The 23,568-nt window shown below is 42.0% G+C and overlaps 1 protein-coding gene across 4 annotated transcripts in view; it reads left to right on the top strand.

Annotated features, from left to right (window-relative positions):
• The window catches only part of ulk4 (unc-51 like kinase 4), a 68,113-nt gene extending 44,623 nt beyond the window's left edge, over positions 1-23,490 (top strand). For 3 of the 4 annotated variants that reach the window (XM_035643866.2, XM_035643849.2, XM_035643855.2), the window contains exons 32-38: positions 2,271-2,319; positions 5,386-5,491; positions 9,931-10,097; positions 12,177-12,278; positions 15,006-15,200; positions 19,773-19,861; positions 22,745-23,490. In XM_035643866.2, the coding sequence (XP_035499759.2) occupies positions 2,271-2,319; positions 5,386-5,491; positions 9,931-10,097; positions 12,177-12,278; positions 15,006-15,200; positions 19,773-19,861; positions 22,745-22,805 (769 nt within the window). In that variant the 3' untranslated portion in view covers positions 22,806-23,490. Of the gene's footprint in view, positions 1-2,270; positions 2,320-5,385; positions 5,492-9,930; positions 10,098-12,176; positions 12,279-15,005; positions 15,201-17,418; positions 17,808-19,772; positions 19,862-22,744 lie in introns of those variants that run through there. The other variant, XM_035643874.2, reaches the window with a different exon arrangement.
• Positions 23,491-23,568: the final 78 nt, after the last annotated feature.

Genomic DNA, 23,568 nt, shown 5'->3' on the forward strand with positions numbered 1-23,568 from the left:
TGGATGTGGCCTTTCACACTTGTCATGCTTATCAGCTAATTATTTCCGCTTATTTTAAGTGGCTTAGATATTTTGTTGTGATTGTATAAAAATATCTACTTTATTTTTAAAACGTCACAATTCTCTTCATAATAATTTATTTTATCACTACTTAATAGCTTGACATAGACTCGTCCTTGCAAAGACATTGCTGAAGTCATTTGGATGCCCAAGTCTCTGTAAAGCAGAGAACTGAATAATCCAAGGTGTTTGTTTTCATGTGGGTTGCTCTCTAGAGTGAATATATATATATGAAGAAAAGTAAATATTCTTAAGAGAAAACAAAAATTCATTAAGTTGTGTCATATTTGAATAATTGGAACATCCTGCTTTTTGATATTGGTTAATTTGACTAAAACTTCCAACTGCTTAAATGTAACCTTCTAGCTTTATCTTTGGTGTTTGTTTTCATTTTAAATATCATAACAAGCTTCACGTTGCCCTTTCTAACTCATCAAGATCCAGTTTAGACCTGTTACTGTTTAATTGACAGCAGCAATATCTGACTAGAGTGGAGCATACTGTAGGTTCATCCTGTTGAGAGGCTGTCCATGCTGGGATACTGTCATATTTTCTATTGGAAAAGCTGATGATGTATGACTAATGCAGTATGGTTTGTCTTGTCGGTGTTTTGTTCTGATATTGGCAGTGTGTTGTGCTCTGGTCTGTTCAGTGTCTGGTGTCATGCACAGTGTCTGATGATGTATGGCAGGTAGTTTAGCAATGGTCCAGTTTATCATGTTGTGTTGGCCTGGCCTGTCCTCTCATCTCTCAGCCCGTCACCTACCTAATGGGAGGCCATCCATCACCTCCGTAAACACACACACTGACACACTTACCCCTTCATAGAAGACCTAACATAGGGCACCAAGCGTAAGATAAAGTACACCATTGATCTCTAGATTCATTCATCACAAGTAAAAAAAAAAAAACATTATACCACAGAAATGTAACCAGTGTCCACAGCCTCATGTTTCTACATCACCGTGTGTCTACAGACAGTGAGTCGTCGAATATAAAACACATTGATTAGGTCACTGTTCAGCTAAAAGACTTGTTCAAGGTAATAGTCTTGAAAATGTCCCAGTCTAACAAGCAAACCATACTGGCTATTAGTTTGAACCAATTATTATTACAGCTCAGAAATTGAAAATAAGGTACTGATGATCCCCAAGATCTTAGACTGAAGTAACTGTTCTGTCCAAAAATATCTGAGTTTCTTTTGCAGATGCTGACTCTGAGCTGAGTAGTTGGTGTAATGGTCTGGGGTATTTGTCAGCACACATTAAGATGTTATTGATCTCTGTGCAAAGAAGTATCTTGCAGGACTGCAGCAAAAGTACTTTGATGAAAAAAAGAAAATATATACATATGAACAAATAATATAAAGGCAATTGACTAGTAAAAAAAAACGTTAAACGTAGTGAAAAAAAGCAATAAGTTTTGAGACAAAAGCTTCTCAGTCGATAAACACCACATCCCTTGTAGGTTCCATCTCATTAAGTCTTAAAAGATCACCTTTGTGAGGAGGTGGAACATAATGTTTGTTGCTGAAAACTGCAAGACACAGTTGAATCAGCTTGTTTAAAAAAGGGTTTCCATGACTGATCTGACACCTGCTTGACAAACTATAAATCATAGTTGGAGTGAAGACAGGTTTTGTTGCCTACAGTATCCTAACACCTAATACACACCTACACACAAAATGTGTGTGCATATGTGTAGACACTCCAACCACACAGCAAATGGTTGTGCACCTTAATCAGTAAGTGTACAGACTGTCGTTCCTAATAAACTGGTTACATTCACATCTTTCTTTCCCTCTCTGTCCAAAACCAACTCTCTCTCTCTCACACTGCTTTTCAGTTTGGATTTATAGAAATCTCTCTTTTCTTTTCTGTCCCTACTCCCTCATTCCACCCATTTCTTTCCCACCTCCTTTCTCCTCATCTCCAGATTTAATCTTCTCTTACCTGATCTTCCCCTTAAATCTCATCTCTCCCCGTGTCCTTGCCTCTCCTCTCATCATGTCTCCTCTTTTTTTCGTTCTCACCAATTCCACTAGAACCCAACAGGAGTCATTGTTACGGAACTTTAACCATAATGAAGATGAAACCGCCAAATGCGTGTGTATGTGAAGAGTGCAATGAATTGCTGCTAAATTAAATGAATTCCTCGCCCGCCCGTTTCTGTCTCTGATCCAGTATGTATTTTCTCTCTCTCTCTTTCAGGTTGATCAAACACAGTAGGATCCTACCAACAGTTTTTCAGCTCATTATGGTGAGAAACCAATCTCTTATTTTTCATTCAACCAATCAGTAAAACACTCGGTCAGTCAGTCATTTAGTAATAGTCTGTTAAACAGCCATACATACAGTCAGCAAATCAAACCCACTTATATCAATCTCTATCACTTCATGTCATTACCGCTCTATTTTATTACCTCTCCCTCCTTCTCCTACCTCCCACTAGCTCCATCTAACCTTATAGATGTATTTATGTAAATTAATCTGGGTGGTGTTGACCTATTAGAGGGCTGGTGTAATTGACTGGCAGGTCAGCGATAGAGAGAAGGGAGGGTTGATAGAGTGGGCATATTGAGAGAGCACACACACACACACAAACGCACAGCACTTCTCTGTTATCAGCGAAGCATAACAATGTTTTGCAGTAGACAATTTATTTTACCTGACCCTTTTTGCATACACACAATCTATTGACCCACCAACAAACACGGCCCAATCTGTTGTCAGAAAATCACTTGTGCTGCAGCAAACAGTTTATGCTTCATACACACACGCACACACAAATGTGCTCACACATACTAATAATCAGTGTTCTGCAGGGCTGGCCGTCCCGCCCCGACTAACTGATGCAGAATGTTAAACACTGTTTTCCAACAGCCTGATTAACTTTTCTCCTGATTGTTTACTCCTGTCTGAACCGGTCATGTCAGGATCCATTAGTGCCGTCTGTATTGCTAACATTTGGATTGATTTATGCTGCCTGAAACACTCTGATCTGGATTGATTGCACCTGCCACTGGTGATCACACTTGTCATGGACAAACTAACCTAATTGTATTTGTCTAGATGATGAAGTAGTTCTGCTTCAGACATGAAAGGACCTCAGCAAGCCAGTTAGACCAGGGTTCTTAATTGGCTGGTTGCTGCGCCCGAGGAGGCAGGGGACTCTTCAGGCTTGGTAACAGTCAAAAACTTTTACAAATATTGCCTCACTTATACCTTAGTTTAAGTCAGAGGCGTGCAGTGACTTTTACAGACACGCTTGCAAAGCTGGGGGAGTAATAAATATGATACACCATGGTGGTGTAATTGTCAGACGGACCAGTGTTACATTCAGTGGTGTCTCACAGAAGTGAGGCGAACCAGTGTCATAGTTCTGTTTGACAGCAGTTGTTGATGGTGGACCAGAATGTGTGAGAGTAATTCTGCTGCCAGGGGCACATGAGAGTAGTGAGAGTACACAGGGCTTGTCTCGGGTCTTGAGGAGTTGTAGCATTTATTTTCTGACAAACAGCCTGAACTGCACATACAGTATATGCCACTGCTACTGTAACTCACAGCTGTCCTGCTAACTTCTAACTCCCTGCTCCAGTCACCAGCCCCATCGCCTAACACCAACTCTCTCTCAATATCACTACGCACACAACTTGCGTACTGAACTAATATTCTAACAATATTCCGTCTCTCAAACTTACTGCAGATCTTATTAATCAGTGTAATTTGCTCGTTTTGCTGCTGCTAATTCTTAATATTTGAGAAGAAAGGACTGTTTGAGTACTTACTCTAATGCGTGAGGACAGTTCTTTAGGAATGCGCGCAACATATCTGATCTCAGAAGTGTGTTAAGCGGAGTCAGTGTCATCTTGACAATCACACCTGTCAGTAGCTAGCTACAGTCAGTCGATAGATGCAATGACTGGAAGTCAATCTAGCTTCCAGGGACAATAACCTAATGAATGCAAACAGCCAACATCAGATCCGTCATGAGAAACGGTACTGTTCTGAGATCAGATGGAACGAGAGATATCTCTTCAACTTTCGTATCGTCTGATTGAATTAGCCTTAACAGGTCAAGCACTGCTTGGCTTGCTTGCCCTGACGGCACGCCACTGGTGTAAGTACTGTACACCCCTAATAGCTAAATGGAATACTCATTTACTTAATCGGCAGAACAGTGAGTCACCAAATTAAACATCATTTTTGTTTGACATTCGTCATTGTTCTCTGCTACGTTTATGCTTTCAGTGAGTCTTTTCATGGCTTATTAGCCCATAAAGATCAAAATAAATGAGCTTTGTCATTAGTCGTTACTGACGGGCAAGTTGTCCTAGGTGTGGATTGATGTCATTGTCTTCAGCCTCAGGCTACTGTGCATGATGAGTACCAGTCAGGCTTATCAGCCTGTACACAGATCACACTGATGCAGACAGACCCTGCAGGCAGAGCTGGTAGTATCTCGGAGAGGATCAAATAGTGAAATGAGGGCAGGAGAGAGAAGGAGAAGTGCATTAGGAAGCAGAGATTTTGTAAGAAGGAGAACGAGGAGAAGAAGAGAGTAAAGGAAGTAGAAGGAAATGAGGAGAAGTGAGAGTGCAAAGAAGGAAAGTAGGAGGAAGGTGGCGACTACAGACCGGGGTTTTTTTCTCTTTGAAACTGTTATCACAGGTCACAACTCCACCGTTCTGACAGATTCATTTTATTTTTTTTGCTCCACATTGTGCCTAATACACACAATTCACAGTAGATGGAATTTGGAATGATGAATAAATCCGAGCAGTGCATATACTAACTAGACAGTTTTTTCTTTTGCTGGTCTGCTTCTGTGCTGTGTGACCCATAGTAATACTTGACCTTGTCTTCCATCCGGGGGTCCTGCCAATAGTTTCACCAATTGTTGTTCAACGATGGCCTGTGGGGGAAAAACATGACCCTGGGACACATTCAGAAAAGCTGCCTGATTCTGCCCCGCCATGTCCACCTCTCATTCATTATGGTGTGGGCTTCCAGGAACAGCATTAGTCTAAATATATTAAGGCCTAAAACAATCAACTAAAGCCAGTCATTACACGCGCACACAAAGGACAAGTTATAATCCCAGTATAAGTATAATCCCAGTATTTGAAAGTATAATAAATGGCACTCACAGTGTGTGTGTCTTATCTTCATTTACATAATCTTTTCTCAGGTCACCACAATTAGTTTGATATCAGACAGTAAACAATATATTAGAAGTGCAATTTCAGTAAGCATATGAAACACAGGAGGTTGTTATATATCCTGTAACCTGGTTAACCCTTTCTCTGCCTCTTACTTTTTCAAGGCTAATAGAAGCAATGTCACCAGCGGGATGGTCCAAAATGCAGTTGCCTTGCTGTGTAACCTCACTGAAGGTACAGTCATGGACCTGGAGCCGCTCCACCATCAAGGTACAGTATGTCTCCATATAGTTTGTAGGGAAGATGTAACTTTTCTATACTTTACAACAAAAATACTTTGTGTCAACCTCTCTTGTTTTGTGCTCTAATACGATAGTAAAGCCTAGCTGGCATCGACCCCACTGCACTACACGGTGTGTCAGCATGAATCCACACTCTTAGCATTAGTTACTATGGTTGTTTGATGACATCTTGTTTTCCCCCAACCCGTTGTCCTGCTGCAGCATAATGCTTATTCAGGTCAATTCAGATAATGCTGTTGTTCTTTTTCTTCAGCTATGGTGAAACTGAAACCTTAATAATATCAGAATTTCTTGTTGAAGTTATCCAGTGGATCCAGTGCTGGGGGATGAGGGGGTGTCCTCTTGGAGTGAGGACATTTGTCTGTAGTGATGTAATTTAAGCCCATTTGAGCAACCAAGATGTAGTTTGGGGTTTGGACTTTAATTAGAAGGAAAGTACAATAAGGTACAGACATGTAGAGATGCAATTAAAAATGTTCACACGAACAAAAACACACTGCTGACTCTCTCTCTCTCCCTCTTACTCCTGTGTGTGTGTTTCTCATTATTTTGCATCTCATTTTGTCCATGTTTCCCTCTGCACCTCCTTTCCTCTCCCCTCAAAAAACACCACCACTATCAACCCCTCCTCTCCCTCCCATTTCCATTGGGTCAGCAGTACAGCAGTTCAGTAGTCAGCATCATTATCGTCCAATCACCTCTCCTCTCAACAAGAAACTGTCAACCCAGCACTAATACTGGCCAGGCAATTAACACTATCTCCCTCTCCTCTCCTCTCCTCTCCTACTCTGACTGTTACCCTTTGCTGTATTAACTCGCTCCCCATCTCTTGTCCCTCCTTTTCCTCGTCTATCCACTTTTCTAATCTACTCAGCTTACATGTTGTAACCTCTTTTACTCCCCTTTTTTTGCCATTCCTCCATTCCCATTTTCACCCTATTTTCTATTTTGGGTTCCTCTTCTATCTCCTCTTCTCTTCCTCTCCTTCCTACACTATTTTAGTCACTCTAGATCAGTGTAGTGATGGCAGGAAGAAGGAGAGGAGAGGAGAGGTGAAGGGAAGAAGCATGTATAATTGGCTTTTTAAGGTGTGACAGAAAGAGGAACGGAAAAGTGGTATGTGAGCATGCACACTGTGTGTGTGTGTGTGTGTGTGTGTGTGTGTGTGTGTGTGTGTGTGTGTGTGTGTGTGTGTGTGTGTGTGTGTGTGTGTGTGTGTGTGTGTGTGTGTGTGTGTGTGTGTGTGTGTGTGTGTGTGTGTGTGTGTGTGTGTGTTGGAAGGCAATGAAATAAGAAGCACACTATTTGTGAATGTATTTGTGCTTGTGCTTTTCTGTAGTTTTTGAGACTGTGTGTGTGCGCGCATGTGTGTGGCAGTGGATGCAGGAGCACCCAGTATGTCTGTGCATGTGTGTAAAAGAGAGAGACAGAGGGACAGAGAGAGGAGATGAGGTTTATAATTGGGCAGATTTGCCTCTGACTGAGATAATACCCCCTGGAGAATGAAGACAGAGGGAGCAAAGGGAGAGAGAGACAGAGATAGGGAGGAAGAACAGAGCAGCGGAAAGAAAAAGACGAAGGCAAAAAAGGCCTGACAGAAAAGAAGGAAAGCAAAGTGGGAGGTAAAAAGGGTAACAGAGAGGGGACACGGCAGAGAGAATGTGGGCATTTGAGATGACAGAGAGGAGGGGGGAGATGGTAGAGGAGAAAACTGGAGTTTGAAGTTGGTGACAATTTGATAGATGGAGTGGAAGAGGGAGTAGTAAACACTTCCCTAAACAAAGTTCATTATTGTTTGTGATTGTCGATTTCTCAGGTTTGACCTTAAAACAGACGTAGACGGTCTATCGTATAATCTGATTATATATAAGCATAGGCTTGCCTAAGAGCGAGTTTGTGAATCACACATTGACAAGCAGGCCGCATGATTTAATAGGGACACACCTGGAGCATGTGGAACAGCCCAACTGTGTTTGCATCATAAGCAACCTCTTAGGCGGTGGCGCTGACAAGGTGTCAGTTAATTAAGGCATGTCTGTCCTTTAATTAATTAAAGTCCGGAGGGGCTCTGCGTGTCTTCAGAACACTTGAAGGTCTTTGAGGTTCCTCTCCGGGTTTGATCCATCACCATATCCTTGTTATTTCTCTTGACCTTCTTTTAGGTAATTGCTTCTGTGCCGCCGTTTCCATTTGTAAATCGCCATTTGAAATTGGGTCAAGGTTACTTCCCCAAAGGTGTCCAAAAAGTTCTATAATGGTTTTTCCACACCATGTCCATATGTGTCCAATCAACAATAATGCCCCCTGGCATTATTTATACCACAGAGATCGTCCATATTAATGTTTTCATATTAGCAAGCATCCAGTAGCTTTCTTGACAGTTTTGCAATCAATCAATCAATCAATCGTTAAGACCCTTTTGACAGCAAATTTAATATGTTTTACTCTCTGTCTAGTGTTTATGCCGTTCATATATTAATTGATTCATTTATATTAATTACATGTCATCAGAGGTTTTCTCTCTCCAGACAACTTTGCTACTATATTTGACAGTAATGCTCTGAGCCATCTGTTCTCTGGCAGTTGAACTTATTTAACGGTGGTTTATAAATAGATAATATTGCAAAGCATTTTGGAATGTCTATTTTTAACCTAGTTAGAGTCCAATCTCCAAAATAGGGCAGGCCACAATGGTTTCCCGTCAAACAGCCATACCTGTCAGGGAAAGCATTGTTCATAAGTGCATTATGCATAAAAACACGCACACACACACGCGCACACAGAGATCTCATGCTGGGGCCTCTGACATTTTATCTATTTACCTGCAAAAGATACAGTGGGCTCCATACAGACTGTGAGACCCTACTGTATCCATGTGTCATAGGCATCTTCTGGGGACACGTTTCAGACCAAACACCAGTTTTAAGAATTAAGACTCTCAAAAAGGGAATTTTATATCCTAATATGATCACTAGTACAAGCACATGTATTCACAATCAAAAAGTAATGGTATGCAGCTTTAATACCTTAATATCTATAAAGCCTTTTCAATGGATGGCTCAAATGTCAGTAAGGTCTAGAGTTTATTTGATAGAATATCCAGTTTTATTGTTTTTAGTTGCAGATGGATGTGTATAAGGATGACGGTTGTACTCAACAGACATTAACAGAATAATATTATCAACATACATTATACATGATAAACTATCTATCTAGAACAGAGTTTACTTCTAAACAGGACCGAATTGTCACATCACATTAAGAGAAGTAGGTCTTTGTTTGACTGAACAGTCCAAAGTAGAGCAGTCTGTTTATTTAATTTATGAGCAGCCTGACAAAGTAACAGCGCATCTCTCACTGACAGAAGCTAAATAGCTTTCTAGTGTCTGCGGTGTTGCACTTTCCCTCACAAAAATAAACACACATAACATCTACATTCTAAATAAAGATCTATTGGAATAGAAAATAACCTGGCTGTACTTTCCCCAGTGACGACAGGGATTTAGTTCTTTTCTTATTTAACTTACTTTTTTTGGGGGGGGGGTGACAGAAATTGAAATGACTTGTGAATTCAATTTTTTGTTATTTTTTTTGAAATGCATGTGTTGTGTCAACTTAGTCAGGGCAGAATCTACCCAGTCTTCACTTCCAGAGATGTGTGGTGAGAACAGCTCGGGGATAAAAGCCCACGACCGCTAACTACACAGATAGACCTGCAAAACCCACAGTATCTTCTCTGTCATGTTAAAATTAATGAGCAAAGGAACATGGATTTTCACTTTAGAATCTGGTATTTATTCGTGGCTTAGCAACGGTTAGCAGCTTTAAAACATGTTCTACATTGGACAGTTTTCCAAGGAACAGCGGGGTGAGAGGGACGGGAAAGAGATGAGAAGAGAAGAACAGAATTTATTTTTAGAGGAGCGTCTTAACTCCATCGTGCTTCAGTGTTGCTGCTCATGTTACCATTGTGTGTGTTGACACCATTAGATTTTCATGTAAGAGTTCAACTCTGGACAGTTTAAGTTCTCTTGAAATAGTTAAATGTCAAATGTTGCTATTTCTTTGTCTACTGGCGAGTTGGTGACAGTGAAATGCTAATTGACTGACGAGGGGGAGCGTCTCTCTTCTTGCACTGCGGCTATCGATCTACCGAGGAGTCGAACCACAGCCTGCAGTTACAAACATTTGCACATTTGGCTCAGGTTATTCTTTACATCTCAGACATCCGTGTAGCAATGAGACATGGTGCTGCTTTGTTATGATGTTTCCTTTGCAGTGGTAAATGTATTTAGCTGTGCAGGCTGCCTATAGTGTAGAATAGAGAATTTGATATTGACATTTTGACAGTTTGACCAGCAGGTCAGCCATAGGCTTCCCCCTGATGACCTCTTTTCTGCTGCGCAGGTCTAATTGAAGTGGTCGTGAACACCCTCTCAGAAGCTGCAGTGGTCCCCCCGGATGGAGACGGCCATGCCATGAGGAAGATTGGCCATCTTGTGCTACAAGCTCTTCTGGAACTGCTTCACAACATACTAAAGCAAACATCACAATTTGTCCGTGCTGCACTCAAGGTATCAACATTCAAGCACAGTAATGAGAACAATAAACCCACTAACCCCTTTCCTCAACAAAGGCCACTAAGCCGCCTGTCAGTGCAGCGTGGAACAGCTCAGGAGACAAACTCAAGAAAAGTAACCTCCAGTGTCTTCACCCTGTGCTTTAAGCAGTGTATTTCAAAATCTGTATCAACAGAAAGCTCCTGTTAGAAATATTCTTGTGGAAAAATAGGGGAAATGAATGGAGGATTTCTGAGTAACTCCTTTTCCCACATTCTTGGGTGTCATTCATGAACGAAATCCCATTGTCATTGTGCACAAATGTCTATTAATTGTAATGTTAATTATTAGAAATGAATGTGAACGTGATCTCAGCTCTTGCTCTCTGCATTACTGTGACTCTCTGAAACATAATCTGTGGAGAAAATATAAATATTTGGCGACGTACATATTCAAATTATACACCAATATTCTTAAAAGTTCATGACTGCAATTTTCTGTTCTTTTAAATTCTTAAGCAGACTCTGTGGCCTCTCTCGTTTTTAAAACATTTTTAAAATGATCGGTGTCATTGTGTGGCGTATTTCTCACATTGATTAACCACAACAGTATTTATCAGTTTCATCTCTGCTGAGCACAGAATCACCAACAGAACCACAAAGTCAGCTCCCTAAAAATGTTGTCCTTGTATCGTGTCCCTGAAGGCCTGTGTGTATATGTGTATGTGTGTGTGTGTGTGTGTGTGTTTGTGTTTTTTTGTGAGTGTGTGTCCATTGATGTGTGCAGTGGAGGCAAGCAGGTTGAAGCAACTGCAATATTGAAGTTGTGGACTCAGGAGAAAGCGGATATGGTCCCGAGTCACTGGGACACGCTTGCACACACACACACACACACAAACTCTTATACTTACAGGCGTACGTAGAGGGGCCTGTCTGGCTCTGTCCCTGCGGCCTCATTATCACCACTGGCTTTGTCCTCAGCTCGCCTCCCTACACACAGATGCACACACACTCACATATGCTCACATACACACACCAGCCCCCATCTCCCCATAGTGTGCACCCCAGCCCAACGCATACATATTAATGCTTAGAGGGGGGGGGCTAAAGGGGAGGCAGGGTAAAAGACTGGGTGGAAACGGACAGATGAGTGAGAAGGAAGCATGGAGAGTTAGGAGAGACGAGAGATGGAAAAGGGAGGCAGCCGAATGTGCAGCGGAAATCAATTCTGCAAGAAATGCAAAGCTCATTAAAACAGAAAACTTCTGCCCAAACCAAATTCATTTGGGTAATAAGGTCTGATAAGGAGAGAGGACGTGACTAGACCGCTCTCCCAAACTAATACTCTGTTGGTCAAGAGAGAGCGAGAGAGATTAAATATACTTCAGAAAAAAAGAGAGAGAGCATAACAGAGGCGAAGTGACTTTGGGAGGGAGAGAAAAACGTGTGCCAATATTAATCTTATTCCACTGCTAATTGGCCTGAAGTTCCACTGTCGGCATGAACTGAACAAAAAAAGGCAAAGTGAGGGACAGGAGGTGCTGAGGGGGCAGTGGGGGTGTCGGGAAGAAAGGAGCACATGAGAGGACTGAAGTTTCCCTCGCTCCTTTTTTACAAAGCCTGTTCAAGGTGGGAATGTTGCAGCTTTACTCCACCACAGATGCTGATGTGTCACACGTCACATCTGATTCCTCATGGTGCCTAAAATCACACACACAGACGGCGAGATGTGGCCTGTTCATTGTAAACAAGCAGAGGCGGCCTCTTCTTAATTGCAATATAGGGACATCTGTTGTTTGTTTCTTTTATGCAAAACTAACTTGAAGTGACAATTACGGTAAATTGCTCAAATCGTGTTTTCCAGAACCACATGTTGTGTTGAGAGGGGCTAAAATAATATGGTGTATGCAGGGAAACTTCTTCCTCCCTTAGTCCATCTATCAGTGTGTCTCTCTGTGTCTGTCTCAGTCTGACAGAATCTGTCTTGGCAGGTCTCTGGATCCATCATTATTGACTGTCAAATCTCTATAAATGATTTAACGGGTGCGCCTGTGTGTGTGTGTGCACGTGCGTGTGTGTGTGTCTGTGTGTGTAGAGCCAGAGGCTATCTTGTCCAGCGGTAGAGATGGGGGCAGCAGAGAAGCTGCTCCAAGCCAACAGACCCCTGAGCCAACTCAGCACACACCTCATTCACATGGTAAGACCAACACTCACAGAGCCTGTGTGTGTGTACATCCTTATTAATGCAGAGTGTGTGTGTGTGTGTGTGTGTGTGTGTGTGTGTGTGTGTGTGTGTGTGTGTGTGTGTGTGTGTGTGTGTGTGTGTGTGTGTGTGTGTGTGTGTGTGTGTGTGTGTGTGTGTGTGTGTGTGTGTGTGTGTGTGTGTGTGTGGACCTGCCTGTCCAGTTATGTTGTCCAGTAAACTTGAACTAGTCAGCAGATGATACAAGGAAAAAATAGAAGTACTCATGCAAGATAATCTAAGATAATGTCCACCACAATCAGATCAACTGTACCTATGAGTGTACATCACTTTATTCTGGGGTCACACTGCAAGATAATCTTAGTCTGTTAATATTAACAGACTCATAAATTATTGCCGTGTTGTGGCCCAAGAGACATGTCAGGCTACACATTACCTTGACCATCTTTTACAACTTTTTATTTTTATGCTTTTATATAATCCCTTGAAGAAACATCAAAAGGGCAGGGTGTTGTTGCCGCAGCTCGACGAACCTTTCCTCCTCTGTTTCACAGCTCCACCTCGCGACACCACCAACATCATTCCTTTTTTCTACTTCGCCATGTTTACATTTGTGCGGAGCGTCATTTCCTTCCAGGAGAGCGCTGTCAGCTGTGCTCCTATGTCAAGGTCACAGAGCTGACAAAATGCATCGTGGAAGGTTAGAAAAACAGAACATGCATGTCTCTCAGCTAGGACGTCATGAGGCATCCTCGATGCGCCGTTGGTTGTCATCCAATATCACAGATAAAACGATGGATTTTCACGCCCTACGTCTTGCTGGTCAGAACTACGTCTGGAGCATAAGATAAGATATTCCTTTATTCATCCCACAATGGGGAAATGTGAGTGTTACAGCAGTAAAGTGGATAGAAGATATATATGTACAAAATATTAAATATTTTCCAAAAAGCATCTTCGTAGACTCATCGTAAGTTCTTAAACTTATTCCCATGTCTGACTGCACAGTAAACACCAAACATACTGAGCAATTTGAGTTAAGAGTTGAGCTGTACTGGGAGGATATCTCTGAAATGAAATTAATGAAGCAGCTCTACAGGATAGTATTTTTTTTTTTAAAGAGACGTAAAAGAAGTAAAATGCTTGGACAGCACTTTCATGCACGGACTCTGCATTCTCTGTAATACCTTCAACTAGTTTGGGTAAAGTTACATAGTGTTTTACATGTGATTTCAATGTAGGAATGTTATATAAATACAGCATGCTCCCTGCAAATCGCCAGACTGTTCAACAAAGATGATTATCTTAGTGTACTGAATTAATTTTTCTGCATTTATTACAATCATTAATCCCACAAATCTGCAGAAAAATAATCTTATATCTGCAAGTACCAACACAGAGCCTCGTGCAATCTGAAAACAGGAAGATAAGAGTGGGAACAATCTTGGCTTTTCTGCTGAGTGGAAAGTGGAAATTTTATCACAGTGTCTATTCAAGCATCCACACCTTCTGCCACTATATCGATACTGAGGATTAAATAATCACTGAAGATTGAATATGAAAAGAATAAATGTGATGCAGAATAAATTCCTCCTCTATCTGCACCCAGAATCTTAGAATTAGGATTTAAGTACTGTGATATTAGTGGTAAAATTGGAGAATGGTGGTCTTTGTCTCTTTTCATTCTGCAACTTTCTTTGCATTAAAACACTTAAACATTGTAAACATTTCAAAACAAAACAGGAAAAGGTTCCTAGGAATTAAGTAGGGGTGAGACGATGAAATGACAAAGATGGAGAGAATCCATTAAAAAATAGAGATAGGGAGAGAGAGAGGGTGCTGTGAAGCATCCTGGGAAGTTGAGGACGTAAAGGAGAAGGGAGAAAGAAAGGGCGAGTGGGTGGAGGAGGAGAGGGGGTCTCAAGGGACACAGTAGAGGTTTTTACTTATACTTGACGTGTGTGTGTGTGTGTGTGTGTGTGTGTGTGTGTGTGTGTGTGTGTGTGTGTGTGTGTGTGTGTGTGTGTGTGTGTGTGTGTGTGTGTGTGTGTGTGTGTGTGTGTGTGTGTGTGTGTGTGTGTGTGTGTGTGTGTGTGTGTGTGTGTGTGTGTGTGTGTGTGTGTGAGAGAGTGAGGGTTACGGGGGCAGCTGACACCCCCCAGCCTCTGCACAGCCCTTTTCCCAAAGGGTATTAGTGGGTTAGAGAGAACAGAAGTGTCAATATGAATCTAATATCATTACTGCTGCAAAACCTGCTCTTGTTAAAAGGCGTACTGAAGAGTAGTGGGACAATTATTCATGCATGGTAAAGTATTATGATTTACTCTGTGCGGTACTTTTTATTTTTTTTATTTTTTTTTACAATGGGTCAGTTATGGAGTGTAATTTTATTCAGATGTCCTAAGTAGAGGGAACATGGATGCTTGCCTGCAACATTTTTAATATTTACTTGATATGGACCTCAATTAACTTAATATATCCATATACAGCACAGTAAACTTCTGCTAGTGTTTGCAGAAATTGTATGCAGTTTCTTTGTGTTCCTTAATATAATAATTATGTTTGTGAAAAGGTGAACTAATTGTTTGAACTATTTTCAGATTTATATCTAAAATATTTTATTTATGGTATGTACACCTGGAAGAGAAGAATAATTAAATCACTTGGCCACACGGATTTTAATAGAAACTTAGGTTATTAACTGATTTTCTTTCTTTGTAGCTGTCTACGGAAAACCAGGAAGTATGGGAGGAATCTATTCAGTGTCTATCCCTGTTGGTCCAGCTGTACAGTGGAGAGGGTCATGACTGCCTGTCGCCCTCCTGCTTGCAAATCCTCTCACACACGCTGCGAACACACATGCAAACAGTGCCCCTCCGAATACAGCGCACAACCCTGAGGATCCTCAAACGACTGGTGAGTACAGTGCGCACGTAGGCACACACACCCCCACACACACACACACACAACCATCTATCCAAATGCATAGCAAATATAACATACATGTCAACATTACTTTTGACATTTTACCAGATTTCTGTTTGTGCTCCATGTGTGTCCCTTTTTTCCAAGTGCACAGCTCTGAATCATGTTCAATATATCTTGTGGAAATATTAACTGCCATAACTGCAGAATGAAAAATATTGGGCACGCACGCATGAACAGACAGTCAGCCCTGTGCTGCTGCTCTGGAAATGGTATAGTTTCACCAACATTTGACTGACAGAGGGAGCAAGACAGAGAGGGAGAAAACGTGTTGGTTTGTATCAGCCTGTCACTCTGTTTTGACTTGCCTGTCCAATTTTGTCTGATAGTCAAAATGTTTTGTAGTACAGGCCAAAGACGGTTGACTCCTCGAGTCTACTGTAGTGAAACAGGTGGCGATCTAGTGAGGCTTTTATTTCCCATAACATTATAACTAACATTATCTCGATGTGGTAACATTAGGAAAACTGATGCAGCTGCAGCAAACTTTCACCAGAATTAGACAAGGAAACTATTTATATAATATTCTTATTTCTTTAAAGCACATCACACACAGCTTGCTGTGAAGCACTGGGACTACATGTTTGGAATTCAGTACATTTTGTAGCTTAGCTTTCCAAGGAAATAAATTCATATTGGATGATTCTGCTGTACAAGTTGCTTGCTCAGTGCCAAAACTCAGTGGCGACGCAGAAGGCTCATTCTGTTCTGTACTATTTGGGCAAGTAAGCAATTTATTACAACACCAAAGTCCAGGGTTTCTTTTCTCAGGCCAGCAAACCATGATGGCAGCATTTCTCTTAGTTTTAACAAGATTTTGTTTGCCTAAATTTAGTCGTACTTGAGTTTCTCACACCACAGATTCTTCAGGAATAAGTTATTAAAAAAAGGGTTATTTTGAAAGAACATGTACATGAACATGAGCTTGCCAGAATTGTACAAGATTAGTTTGAATTGTTGGGACAGTCCAGTGGAAACAAACTCATGACCAAGTTTTTAAAATTGGTTGATTTTGCTGTAGACCGCTATGAATTATGTAAAATACAGTCCTCATGTTCTGACATGGCTGCAGGGTCGTGAAATGGTTTCTGTACATGGGACACAAGGTCAGCTGTCACCCTGAGACGATCTGACTGAAGGCTGTGCCTGGAAGCTACCTAATATTTGTGTGTGTGTGTGTGTGTGTGTGTGTGTGTGTGTGTGTGTGTGTGTGTGTGTGTGTGTGTGTGTGTGTGTGTGTGTGTGTGTGTGTGTGTGTGTGTGTGTGTGTGTGTGTGTGTGTGTGTGTGTGTGTGTGTGTGTGTGTGCATGAGTGCATGTGTGCATGTGTGTATTTTTGATTCCTCTAACTAATTAGATCCAGCCACCTGAACTGCCCACACACAAACCCTCTCTGTCACACACACTCACAGACTTACCTCTTTCTCATTCTGTCTGTCGTAACAAATTTGTCCTTGTGTGCAAACTCCCTCATTACCCACTGTGCTAACAGCTTCAGTTACATTGAGATGTGTTTTCTCTATCCTGCTCACCACCCTGAGCAACACACGCACACACACACACACACACACACACACACACACGCACACACACACACACACACACACACACACACACACACACACACACACAAACAGAGCTCTCAGTCAGAATGTTAAAGTTTGACTCTCCCTCAGAGAACTGCTGCAATACTGTTCTCACACCTTGCACTTTTTGTCCACTGGAGTCCAGTAGCTGAACTTTTAAAGAAAGAACGTGAATCAACATCCTGTGACCGTTTGCTAAATTGAGTTTTCTTGAATCTCATTGTCAGCCAGTCGGCAGGGAGCAATGTGCAGCTTTGAAAGAAAGCAACAGACCTTCCTTATCCACAACACACACTTTTCCACAGCTATACCATCCCAGGAACACAATGACTCACACATTCTCTCTCAAACACACACACACACACACCTCCACCTCCACACACAGATGAGTGCCTGCCCTTCAACAAAGGCTTTTTAATTATCTTTCATTGATTTCAGGGCTCTGTTAATCTCAATCAAAGATCCCACTAATAGCTTGGAAACTGCAAGGGAGGAGTGAGGGAGAATGAATCAAGAGTGAATTAGTGAAATTTTCAACTTGTCCTTTTTTTCTTTTCTTTCAGTCACAACTTGGAAAGACTTAAAGGGGAATGCTAATTTAATGAAACTGGATTCAGACGAAGTTGTTCCAGAAAGGACCAGTTATTATTTTTGTCTTAACGCAGTTTTATTTGTCCGTGTAAACTGTTTTCATAGTCTCCCTCGAGAATCACTGAATTAATTGTGTTCTGTGATTGGTCCTTTAATGTCCGTTGACTTGTCCAGCAGAAGGAATGTTTATTACTCTTATATTTTGTCTGTCTATCTATCTATATGTACTGTATGACTGTCTGTCTAGGTGGTATGATTTGAACTAAAGATTCATACTCGACTCGTTTCACTTCCATCAAGACATTTTCCCCACTTTGACCGAGTATTACAGCTAGTAAACTGTAGATTGGGTATTTGTTACTTATGACTTATGCACCAAAAGGTAAATACAAAAGAATAAACGTGTATGAGTAGCATTGTCTCCAATTTTTCAAATTTGGGTCAAAGAGGTGGCGAAGCTAGGAAAAATGTGTGATGGTCTGTGGTGCCTGGATTATTTAATAAGTAGAATAAGCTCATTAAAATATAGGCATGGAAATGTCTGCACAGAACACCAGAAATGGCCTCAATCTCCAGTGCTTTTAAATGGCTCCAGAAGAACTCCACTTTTGTAACATCCATGTGTAGCAGTCACTTAATGTTAAAAACAATCAATTATCAATGATCACTCACACACACACACACACACACACACACACACACACTGTCCTAAGCATACATGAATGTACTACTCTCTGTCTCTCTGCTGTCAGGTACGTTGTCACTTGAACTCAATGTCTATTGGGACAGAGGCAACCTGTCTGTCTGTCTGTCTGTCTGTCTGTGTGTCTGTCTGTCTGTATGTCTGTGTGTCTGTCTGTCTGTATGTCTGTGTGTCAGATCTGACTTTGAGTTCATTATTATAGAAACAGGATGTTGGTCAGGTGGAGATAAGGCAGAAGGGGAGGATGAAAGAGGTGGACAGTGGGGATGGAGATGGGATGATAAGTAGGTGTGTGTGTGTTTTGTGTTTGTTTGGTAGAAACACAAATATCCCTTCATCCTGATAGAGGACGAAGTGAGTGTGTGTGTGCGTGTGCGTGCGTGCGTGCGTGCGTGCGTGCACGTGTGTTTGCAAGTGAGGGGAGCATCTATGTCTCCTCCTTACTCCGTTGCCTAGCAACAACCATGCTGTGTCACCACAGAGACAGAGGTGATGATGTCACCGAAGATCAGAGAGAACCCATTCACCAAACACAGACACAAATCCATTAAAACAAACACGCATGCACACGCTCACATTAATACTGTATTCACTAACACACACACACACACACACCTTGAACAGTGTTCAAAGAAGTGTAAGCAAACACGTTTTATCATTTATTGAGACTAATTTGTTCCATAAGTTAAACTGTTACTGTGATATTAAATCAGATCTAAATTTATCTCCTCATTTAAACATTGTTATTGTCTCTTTTTAAAGTGAGGACACACACTCAGGCACACTCGTCGGTCCGTCGACCAGGTGCGTGCGTGCGTGCGTGCGTGGCCTCAACATTGTGGTGTGTAGAGAGAGACATGTCAGGATGAGAGTAAAAACAGAGGGATGACAAAGAGAAGAGAAATATATGATTCAGTGAAGGGAGAGAGCAGAGTCCACTCATCCAGAGCGTCGAGCAGCAAGTTCAGACGCACAAAGATCAAATGATGACATAGAGAAAAAATTGACTTTTTAGCACATTAGCTCTTTTGTCAATTTCCCTTTGAAATGGCGTCGATGAATGAGTGTGATCTCACTCAGCAGTTGATCATGGTGTAAAAATTTGAGTTGTAATGTATCATGGCTGCAGCTGTTTGGCCGCCTCATCAGATTAGCAGCCTGATAAAGAAGGAACTATTTCTCGCATGTTTGCACACGATCGCGACTGTTTTTGCTTTGTTGAGATGACAATGACAAACATCGCTGACGGACTCGTTGCATTATATCATAAGGCCTGGGAAGATGACATCATACGAGGTCATGTGGCAGCTTCCTACGGTGTCAGTTGTTAAGTGTAATTACTTTTTCTGACCTTTAGAAGGAAGACTAATAGTTTCTTGTTGGGGAGTAAACATTTGTTCAGCTTTGACTGGGTGAATTTGAACACTCGGCCGACACAAATAGTGATGTATTGTGTTCCCAAAGGTGTGTGTGTGTGTGTAATGATCACCCTGCTCAGTGTGTGTAACCTCACATCCATTTGTTGAGTGTGGACCGCATCCGATTAACCAAAGATCGATGTGGCTGTGTCGTCTTCTCCTCCCTCACTGTCACTTTGTTCCTCCTCTCTCCATCTTTCCTTAGGTGGAGACTACAGACAGATCTGATTGGTTAGAATGTCCTGAAGGGGCGGAGCTAGCAGGTCAACTGCAGGATATAGCTGCATCCAACAGGTGCGTGTGTCTCTGCTGTTTGTGTATATGCTTGTGTGTCATAAACAAATGTCCATTATTATGGGAATATTCCCACCTCTTCATTTTCTTTTAAGATATGTTTTTTTAAAGATCACAGACAATATCGTCAAACCGTGGCAAAACAGGAAATAAGACGTGTGCGTGTGTGTGTGCGTGCGTGCGTGCGTGCGTGCGTGCGTCCATAAAAGGCGCTCATTTCCGCCTGTGGTGTGTGTGTGTCTGTACTCTTGTAATGGGTACCTCAAAGGATACGAGTAACAAATCATTCTGTCCCCCTCCAGCCCTTCCCCTCATCAAATAATTTTTTATGCATGTCTGAACATGTCTGTGCATTAAACATGTCAAAGCCTCCAAATCTTTTTCCTAGCTGTTAATTGAAAGGATGTGAGCTTCTGACGGGGCAGGGTGTCAACAACGTGATGGCTCACAAAGAGCTGAGAGATTAAACATAAACATTTATCAAAAACAAGAGTTGATTTGCAGTTTGGGAGTCGCTCGAGCTCTCACATCCGTGGCAGCGAATATGGCCCCACTCTCTTCAGCCACAGCTCCCTTCCAAGAATGATGAAGTTTTAGAAATGCTAGGTAAAGTATGTGTGGGGGGTGCCGAGAGGATGGAAACTCTGAATCAAAATCAGCACAATGTCAGACCCCACCATTGAAGTGTATCTCTTTAATGACATAGTGCAAGTAATACTCATTTTAAACACACAGCAAGTAACACAGTCTAGTTAGAGGGAGGGGAACATACACATGCACATACTGAGATTGTAACTGCTTTGTTTTATCAGCATGACTGTACACTGCAACTCTGTGAAAAAATGTTAAAAACATTTGGAGAAAGTGCCTATATATAAGGAAATGGTTTTACTCCCTCGTGTGAGGGAACTGTGATGCCCCTTCTACACCGAATAATTAAAAAAACTCAGTCACATGTTTTTGACATGATACAGGTGCAATAAAGGCCCTGACATGTCACACACATGTCCATTTATCAATATCTCTGCACACTTAGAAGCACATCATTTAAATGTGTTTCACAAACAGGTTGGTATGACTTTGTTTTACCTTTCATAGATTCAGATGTAAGATTATATTTACTAAAGAAGCCTGTGTGCGCGTGTGTCCCCGTGTGTGTGTGTGTGTGTGTGTCCGCGTGTGTGTGTGTGTGTGTGCGTGTGTGTGTGTGTCCCCGCGTGTGTGTGCGTGTGTGCCCGCTGCCTGTATCTCTGCATCTGGATGGATCTTTCATGAGTGTCTCGGCTGAATGGGTTTTCCCTCTTTGAGCCGAGGGTTTTGTCACCGTAGCGACCGACCATGCTCTCTTTGATCTTCTGATGTATGAGACCAGCGTCCAGTCTCACACACACACACACACACACACACACACTCACACTGTCACATTCACACCCGTCTATATACAAACTCTCTCAATCACACATCCAACCTGTCAGATCAATAATAAAGGTGTATTGTTGTCCTGCTATAGGGGCCTTCCCCCCCTCCCTCCCTCCCTCCCTCCCTCTCTCGATCTCTTGGACCCCTTTTCTTCACTTTTTGTCACCCTATGCCTAATTTTCCTCTCTCCCCCCTCTATTGTCTTTTCTATTTCGCTTATGTCTTTCCTTTTAATGCCTCTCTCTCTCTCTCTCTCTCTCTCCCCCTCCCTCTCTCTCTCTCTCTCTCTCCCACTTCCCCTTTCCTCTCCTCTCCCTCTCTGGCAGATGAAAGCAGAGATCAGCTCTAGCTTTGAAGTAGGAGAGACTGGCACACTCCCACTGGTTTAGTGGTTGGAGGAGGGGAGGCGCGGAGAGCAGAGGTTTTCGGAGAAAGGGCAGGAGATGAGAGGAGAGAAGAGGAGAGGAAGGGATGGGGGGGGGGGGGGGGTTTAATTGAGAGTATGAGAGGAGGTGGGGCTGAGTGAGGAGATGGAAGAAAGTGGGAAGGAGAGGGAGGTCTGGGCTGAGATCCTAACCTAAATGATGTCATTCAGCCTTCACCATGGCAACCTGAGGAATGCTTTTTCGAAAAACCCCAAGCTCGATCAAGTGTGTTGGGGGGTTGGGGGGCCCGTGGCCCAAAAGCTGATCCTTGGTTTATTGTTGCAGTCAGTGAAAGATGAAGCCGTCAGTAGTGCAGACCACGACTGCCTTCTCTGCTTCAACTACAATTCATGAAGGATTTTACCAAATCACTCACAAGACACATTAATACCCTGAATCTGTGCAGTAGACAAGCTTCAGCACAACAACACAGCATTTGATTACTAATCAAACTTTAAACTTATTTTAGTTATTGTTACACCAATAGTTCTCCCCATTGTCAAGGGCTGTGATTTGCAACTGGAGCAAACCTTCTGAGAAAAAAGAGCAAATATAAACAATGACAGTTTCAGGATCGTTGTCTTGTATGAATAAATCATTGTAACATTATCCACGTTAATGTTATATTAGACCATGTAGAGGGGGCTGAGATAAATCCACGGAGGTGATCTCACAAAGAATTAACTCATCTACATTGTCCATGTGAGGAAACTGCTTGGGTTTTTTTGTGCCTTTACTTCTTTTGCTTTATCTCAAACCCTAACCTCCCCAACACTGAACCTCTGTGTCATCCAGAATATAAGCCTGTAATTTTACTGGGGGGTGAGTCAGAAGTGGGTGAGGGAAATATGAAGCCACATCATAGAAGAACTTACGTAAACCCTTTGTGGAAAATTAAAGGAATACAGTACATACTTTATCTACATCAAATGGCCATGTTATCATTTGCACATTTTAAATACAGATTGTTTTTATGTGTCTGAGTAAATAACATAATTGTGATATGGTCAATAACAAGAGTTCTTTTCCTCCGTCCCAGGTGTCACGGGGACGTGGTTCTGCTGGCGGCTGAAATCCTGCAGGAGATCTCTGGATCCTAGAAGCTTTTTAATCTTCAAAACTTTTCTACCAATCAAAGACGGTCCAGTGTGCAACTCTCCACTGTGATTAGTCTAATTATTTCAATTTCACTCGGTCGTCAGACAACCTGCTTCTGAGCAATCTTAAAAAAGACAAGTTTGTTCTTTGAAGATGTTGTAGGTTTTAGATTAAAATGACTTTAGACATTAGTTACTAATTTGCTAAATCTCTGGTCCAGCCAGGCTCAGTGTAAGACCCTGGCCCTTATATACATTATTCTGTGTCTATGAGTGACTGTGACCGTGTAATATCTTCGCTCATCTCTCTACATGACTCTCATTACATTTGCAAATTGGATCAATCACAGTAATAAATATTGCTCCGTCATCAAAATAATTTGGCAGCTCAATCAAAACATCCATCCAGTGTCCGTCAGACTGTAGAGGATTACAGCACGAGTGTTAATTCACTGTCAGAAGCTCTGGGCCTCCGGGTCTGAACTGCTCCAGTCAGCAAGTCTGAGGTCGACTGCAGCTGAGAACAACACACTGTTCAGCTGCTGCCACGTTTCCTTAATGCATCACACGCTCAACGTGCCAGTTATCAGGAGCTAAGATGCCACACAGATGAAGTTTTCTTCTGCAAGCGGACAACAGAGATCAGATTAAAGACTGATGTAATTCTCCACACGTCAGGTCGGACAAATGTTTCTGTGTGAATCAGTTCATTGCTAGGTTTATTTCTGACTAATCTCACTACAGCAAACACAGCGGTCTAACATCA

This window comes from Scophthalmus maximus, chromosome 1 (assembly GCF_022379125.1).
Source record: "Scophthalmus maximus strain ysfricsl-2021 chromosome 1, ASM2237912v1, whole genome shotgun sequence".
NCBI lineage: Eukaryota > Metazoa > Chordata > Actinopteri > Pleuronectiformes > Scophthalmidae > Scophthalmus > Scophthalmus maximus.